This window comes from Octopus bimaculoides, chromosome 3, assembly GCF_001194135.2.
Source record: "Octopus bimaculoides isolate UCB-OBI-ISO-001 chromosome 3, ASM119413v2, whole genome shotgun sequence".
NCBI classification, from domain to species: domain Eukaryota; kingdom Metazoa; phylum Mollusca; class Cephalopoda; order Octopoda; family Octopodidae; genus Octopus; species Octopus bimaculoides.
Window position 1 is genome coordinate 101,123,863 of NC_068983.1, and position 7,935 is coordinate 101,131,797.

The window sequence follows — 7,935 nt, forward strand, 5'->3', positions numbered from 1 at the left end:
CTGAAAGTATCTGTCATTACAGTATCAAAATGTGATTGTTTCAGTTAGTAGAATAGTTTCATTTTTAAAGTGAAAGTATTTGACATGAGTGTTTTTGTTTCACTTTTGACACGTAATACTTAAATAGTGGAGGAAATATTATGTTGCCGTGGGCTCGAACTCTGCAAGAAGTTAAAATTTTTTTTGACTAAAACACAACTGGAACCCTAAGTAAGGCATCTGTAAAATTTGAATGAAATTGGTTGCGTAGTTCTCGAGTTTTAGGGATTCACACAGACAGACAGACAGACAGACAGACACACATTCTCATTTTTATATATATAGATAACGAGAGCTGACAAGTAATATGAGCATAGCAGGTGTGTGTGCATGAGTCAGAGAAAGGTTTATAACTCACATTTAAAAAATGGATTCAGTTGGAAGTCGTTATAAGCTAACAGAAATGGAGCCAGTGTCAATGGAAACATACTGCTCATAATATGGCAGAGTTGTGACTGATGTTATCCAGAATTTCATGGAGTGAAGTTGGCATAAATTAAATACGCTCTTCATGATGTGACAACTTGAGTGAGAGCTGATAAAATTCAGAGCTAGTGGCATGATGTTAGTGTGAAAAACAAAGAGGCTATTCCCATGCTGAAGAAAAGATGTTGCTTGTCTGCTGTCTTCCCGCTAACTAGTTAAAATGTGTGTTTCTCTTCTTAGGCAGAGAATTGCTTTTGATATTAATACACACCCAGCCCTGATTGGTTGGAGTTGCCATAGCACAACTGTGCTATGATGCAACAACAAAAAAGCTTCCCTGACATACTATAGCTGCAACTAATATAGCAAGAGAATGCTCTAGACTTTTTAAAAAATTATTCAGCATTTTAAGTCCCTCATAGGATATGTCAAAAACATTTCTATCTTATTAATAAAATGTGCCTAAGGCAGAGAGCAGGCAGAATAGTTAGCATGCTGGACAAAATGCTAAGTGGCATTTCATCCATCTTTATGTTCTGAGTTCAAATTCCATCAAGGTTGATTTTGCCTTTTATCCTTTCAGGGTCAATAAAATAAGTACCGGCTGAACACTGGGGTCAGTGTGATCAACTTACCCCCCCCCACCACCAGATTTGATGGCCTTGTGCTATAATTTGAAACCATTAATATAATACACCCTTTCTTTTTTATAGTTCTTTTACAGTTCACTTTCTGTGCTATGTATGTATTTTTGGCTATCATTGCTGTCTTTCTTTATTTGATTTATTGCTGCTTTTTCTGTCCCCCTCTTTTACCCTTTTCCAATGAGTTGTAGTGAACCTGAGTACTGTATACAATAAGATCATCACTATTATATGAAACAGAAAGCTGAATGAAGAAGCCAAATTTCCTTCTACTGCTCTAAAAGCTCTTAAGTTTTATTCATTTAACTCTATCAATATTCATAAATAATATCCTTAAAAAAGATAAAATGTTACCAAGTTCTCACCAGCTTTTTGTCAGTTTCCCCTGTTTTAAAGTCAATCCTTCATCATTGATAGTTAGAGTTCGTTGTATAGATCTCAGGTAGTTAAGAGTATATAAACACTAAAATTTATAAATGAAGGAGTTTAGAACATGAAAAAAAGTGTATAACCAATTATAAATAATATATATTATTCCAACAAAGAGGCTGGTGATAGGCAGGGCATCCTGCCATAGAAACCAAGCCAGAAAGACATTGGACCATGACATGTCCTCTAACCTATCGGATCCTATCAAGTCATCAAACCCACGCCAGCATGGCGTATGGGTGGTAGTGGTGGTGGTGGTGGTGATGGTGATGGTGATGATGATGATGAGGAGGAGGAGGAATGAAAAAGTAAACTAAGATAATACTGTTCAGAACAAACAATCTACCAGAGCTGTGACTCACAATATTCAAATTACATTTTTACTTCAACAATATATATATATATATATATATATATATATATACTAGCAGAGACATCCGGCGTTGCTCGGGATTAAAAGGGCATAGTTTGTATATAATATATTACAGTTATGTTGAAACACATGATATGGGTAAGTGCAGCATTGACAACTAAACATTTGTGGAGTAAATGATGAGCTAATTCGACTAAGCAACATGCTATGCATCTGTTTGGAGTATTTCAGGCCCTAACCTGTGGGGGTTATGTGACTTTTGAATGCACTGAGAAAGTGTCAGTGGATATACTCTCTTTTGCAGCAGTCGACATTGTGTCTAACATGACCCATCATCTGAAATGTTGACACCTCCTTCAGGTTTGTTGTTTTACACCACTCATAAAGTAAATTTGGAGGAACTGTGGTTGTCCATTTGTGAGTAACAGGGAACCAATGAGGTGATAGACTTGCCCCTGAACTTTGACGTTGTCATAAATTCGTGTTTATCTATCTTCTTAGATGCAACAAACGATGTCATTTGCAGAGTTGTATTGTCTAATATTGTTCAGAAAATCCTTTGACTGAATGGAAATGCCTTCTAGAAGATCCATAAGAGGTTGAAAAGGAGCTGGTAGTGCTGGCAATGTAACCTGACCGTCTGAGTAGCACATACCATTTGTTTCATTTGAAAATTTTAAAGCTCTACAGAAAAGACAATTTGTGTTTAGCACACCAATTTGGACAGCGTTATTATTTTAATAAGAATGGGATGGATCATATCTGAAAACAACTTCAGGAGTTGTGAAGAACAAATTTGTACGTAGTCTGTTTCTGAGAGCTATTCTATTGGACCTCTGTCTAATCATTAAATCATTGATTTAATGATCCAGCATTAAGTGCTGCAACATGCATTTGCTAATGTTGAGAAAATCTCATCTAGCTTCTCTCTTCAGATTCTCGCCTTTGGTTTTCTACAATCCTCTACATAGTAGCTAGACCTGGTAGAAATAGCAGTCAAATCTCCCTCAGCACACCCTACTGTCTTAATCCGACAATTCTGTCTATTATGTAGTTTGAATGAGAAACTAACTAACGATTAAGATTATTAACCCCACAGGAAAGAAGAGAGACAGCATAGCGACGGTTTTGGCTGACTGTCATCCTGTACTCCCCTTGTTGTTAGTGAAATGGTATATGCTGGCTGTCTGAGCAACTGGCTGTTTTAATGGTAGAACAAACAGGACATTAAAGATTACAAAAATAGCAATTCTCACTTTGAAACTAACAATTTTGAAAATCATTTTAGATTACGGAACACCCAACTCTCTCATGTATCCATGTTTAAAATTTCAGCACGATCAGATGAACAATACTCGAGTTATAAGCACACAAACAGACAGACAGATGGAACGGATTTTATAGATTAAGATATATACCCCATTCATGTCTATATCTTTATGTTCATTAATGTTGCCATTCACTGTCATCATCATCTCTTTAATACCCACTTTTCCATACTTACAAGGACCAGACTGAATTTTAAACATCAGATTTTCCAATGCCAGATATCCTTTCTGTTGCCAACCCCAACCTGTTTCCAAAAAAGGTAATATTTCTTCCATCAGCAGATATGCTATCACAGAAGACTGGAAACAAGGGGTAAAAGAGGTGTCAAACAACACACATGGGCTCATAATGCAGGGATTTTGTTTTACATCTAGTTGTATTACGTGAATAAGAGCCAAATTTTTCTGTTTATAACATCCTAAAAACTGGTAGCTGTTGCTGACAACTAGGTGAACTGAAAGCTTTAGAATTAAATTATATAGAATTAAATGTTATGAAAGTGTGATATTATCAAATGATTGCAGCCAATATGAAATAATGACCAATGAGCTGTTAGCTTAATTCCTTATCCATCAAGCCATTTCACCACAACATGTAGCAGTAACAACAGCATATTTAAATGTGTGTTAAATATCTGGTTCCAGAACTCAAAGCAGATTATACAAACAGATCATGTGATAATGATTATAATGTTGATAAGTCTTGTTGATGATGATGACAACAACAACAGCAATGATGATGATGATAATGATGAAGACAATGACAATAGTGGCTGTGATGGTGACAACTATAACTTAAAAAGCAATAAATACACAAGATGTCTGAATTATAGTTTTTCTGTTGAATCTAAATAGCAAGAGTTCTAATTTCTCAATATTTTCTCATTCTTATTAACAAGTCTATCATTTATTTTTACAACTAATGATTTAGCAATTTGTACAATTATATTTTACTGATTTTTTGTTTTTTTTAAATTTTACAATAGGCGCAGGAGTGGCTGTATGGTAAGTAGCTTGCTTACCAACCACATGGTTCTGGGTTCATTCCCACTGCGTGGCACCTTGGGCAAGTGTCTTCTACTATAGCCTCGGGCCGACCAAAGCTTTTTGAGTGGATTTGGTAGACGGAAACTGAAAGAAGCCTGTCATATATATGTATATATATATATATGTGTGTATGTGTGTATATGTTTGTGTGTCTGTGTTTGTTCCCCCAACATTGCTTGACAACCGATGGTGGTGTGTTTACGTCCCCGTAACTTAGCGGTTCGGCAAAGAGACCGATAGAATAAGTCCTGGGGTCGATTTGCTTGACTAAAGGCAGTGCTCCAGCATGGCTACAGTCAAATGATTGAAACAAGTAAAAGAGTAAAGAGAGTAAGTAACTATTCTTTAACATTTAATAAATTTTTTTTCTTTTTTTCTTGGGTAAAATTTCTGAAAAAAACAAACACTACAATTTCTAATGACAGTATTGACACTTTTATAATAATTCTTCAAAATATTAAGCTGCATTTACATATGTAATCATTTAAGATAATCAATAGAGCACAAACAATTTGTCTCACCAATATTTGCAAATCTCTAATGTGTAGATGTCGAAGCAAGAGATATGCTGAATAACTACTATTTTTTGAGGGACAATATCCTTCATCATGAACATTTTCATCCAAACCTGTGTGAATAAAAAATTCTCAGTTTTTAGCTCCTGAACTGAAATGGAAGAGAAAAGCAACCTGAAATATTTTAGAAGATTTGGCAATAAAATTTAGCTAAACATAATCTAACCCAGGGTTTTTCAACCAGGGTCCATTTAGCCCTTGAGGATTCATATAAGATTTTGTTAAATTTTATGTGCAAGAAATTGCTTATACTACCACAATAAACAAAATATTAAAATTTTTTAATACAATTCCTAATAAAATTTGATTAAAAAATACAGTAGGCTATAGAGATTCAGTAGCGTAAAATAGGGTCTATAGGCAAAAAGTAGTTGAGAAACACTGACTTAATCCTTAAGCATTCAGGTTACTCTGTAAAATGTAGTGCTTATTTTTTTGTATTGTTTGGAACTAGCCATGCATCATTTCATAACTTTGAGATTTTGAAGATGTGATTGTTTATTTTTACAATGTTATTATAGGGTAGTTGTGAGAGGCTGGATCCAGCTAGTTTGAACATAAAAAGAAAGAATATTTTGGCTGGGTATGATCAGTTTAAATGGTAAAAGGCTAAAGAAGCATGTAGAAGATTGTTAAATGCCTTGATTTCAAAGCCCAATGTATATGCTTGTGTATATTAAAAATGCCTAATTTTTCTAAGTAAAATCAAGCACTGTTCTCACTTCACAGGTGACTAATTAGCATTTAGAAAAGCATCCAACTGTAAAGAAAACTGTTCTAACACAATTAAACTAATATCAAAAATTAAAATTTGCAAAACTAACCTATCTTCCTCATAAATACTGGTTTGCCTTTAGCAAACACAAAGACCCCATATTCTGGGGATGAAAATGAAATGTAATATTGATGACTTTCTCAAGATCATTAGCAGTAAATGATGCAAAATAGCTTCAACAAAATATTATAACAAAAACATAGAGTTGGTTCACTGGGGAGTTTCCCTCTTACTCTATGTCATTGACCATTCTCTCTTTAAATTATCATCATCATTTAATGTCCATTTACCATGCTGACATGGGTTTGACGGTTTGACAGGAGCTAACCAGCTGGAGAGTTGTCCAGGCTCCATGTCTGTTTCGGCATGGTTTCTACAGCTGGATGCTTTTTCTAACACCAGCCACTTCACAGAGTGTACTGGATGCTTTTATGCAGCACCAGTATAGGTGCATTTACATGGCACTGGTGTGGGTGCTTTTTACTTGGTACTAGCACCCATGAGCCTGCAAGATTAGAAACACTCAGCTGGAGGGGGAGTAGGGGACATGCCTGTATGCAAAGACAACCATGATTTTACTTAGCTTGATGTGTCTTCTCAACCACAGCAAACCACCAGGAGTTGGTCCTGTCATCCCCTGTGTGGCCCAACATCTGAAGATCCTTTCTCACCACTTTGTCTCATGACTTCTAGGGTCTACCCCACCACATGTTCCCTCCACTATTAGAGATAAGCAAGTCTTGATGCATCTGCCTTCATTCATACACATTACATGACTGTACCAGCGCAGTCTTCCCTCTTGCACACTACATCTGATGTCTCGCATACCCAGTTTTTCTCTCAAATAACCAACAATCTGTTGTATATCCACACTGACATTATCTATCCAGCAGAGCATACTGGCTTCATTTCTTTTGAGAAATATAAATTCTTACTTGGGATCGAGATTAAATTTTGTAGTGGTTGAATTCTGTTTAATAATTCAAACTAAGTATATTACTCATAATCATTTATTGAGTGATCCTGAAAGGCTGAAAGATTAAAAACTAACCACAAGAAGGTTTGAACACGAAGGTTTAAATAACAATTTAATTTAGATATGATCAGTTATTGTTACTAATATTTACTTTGCTTATTCGTAAAATAATATTCCATTGTGTTTCACCTCTAAATGTACCTTGGTGCACATGTGCATGCACACACACACACACACACACACAGAGTCTAAACACTTCAACAGAGAGAGAAGGGACTATGTAACACTAATTAATTTCATAGTGCTTTAGTTATTTACAAGGTCTGAACAATACTCCCTAGATATGTCTTTGAAGATTTAAGTGGATTCAGTCATGTTAAATGTTTTAGCTGAATGCAAATAATATGATACAAACTACTGTATCTTTAGTTCACAAGTATTCCACCAATTTGCCTCACAGATAATAAAAATTAAGAATTCCATTGATAAACATTCAAATTAGCTAAAATAAATTTTTTAAAATATGAACAACAGAAGAGAATATTTTAAAACTAAATAGACATATGATTCAAAGACATGAAATTATAATTTTCTTGTAGATTCAACCCTTGACACAAATCCCTTCTTCTTTTTGCTAATCTCCTTTACTCAAAAATGAATATTCTTTTATTGTCTTTATTACCAGTCTTCCACAATAATAAATCTATTCACTCTGTTGAAACTGGAGCAGTGTAAGCATTTGATACTGTCAAGCTAGCCAACCCATGCTAGCATAGAAAGCTAATGTAAAATATGAAGATGATAATGATGTTGAAAATGATGATGATGACAACAATGATGATGATGGTGCCACCAATGGTAACCTGAATTTGCGTGACTGCTTCGTAAAGTCTCTCCAAAATTTCCTTGAATTTTTTCTTTATTTTTCCTATTTATTTTTCGGCATTTATATACATATAGCTAGGCAACAACAACAAATGTTTTAATACCATTTTCTCTGCTAAAATGGGGCTTATACTGTCATTGTTCTCTTTTGTGAAGCAATATTTTACAATCAGACACCCTTCCTGTTAACAACACTTCAGAGATATGGCAGATATGGTGTACCTATTACATACAGTAAACATGCAGATATTCAAATAAATAAATATTTTAGTCAACAGACAAATAGCTTAAGTAAAATTTAATTTTCTAAAGAGGAAATCAGACACAGAAGTGTGTCGATAAGCCAGCTGGAGGAGATGTCCTCCTGGGGCTAAAAGCAACAGTAACATCCACCCCTAGGGGTCAGCCACATTTAAGTGGCAATATACTTCACTCTAA

At 35.0% G+C, this 7,935-nt stretch overlaps 1 protein-coding gene across 3 annotated transcripts in view; it reads right to left on the reverse strand.

Annotated features, from left to right (window-relative positions):
• The window catches only part of LOC106870339 (uncharacterized), a 164,102-nt gene that overhangs the window by 89,521 nt on the left and 66,646 nt on the right, over positions 1-7,935 (reverse strand). For all 3 annotated transcript variants that reach the window (XM_052966375.1, XM_052966373.1, XM_052966374.1), the window contains exons 14-15: positions 4,808-4,914; positions 1,475-1,572 (exon numbers count right to left, since the gene is read on the reverse strand). In XM_052966375.1, the coding sequence (XP_052822335.1) occupies positions 1,475-1,572; positions 4,808-4,914 (205 nt within the window). The remainder of the gene's footprint in view (positions 1-1,474; positions 1,573-4,807; positions 4,915-7,935) is intronic.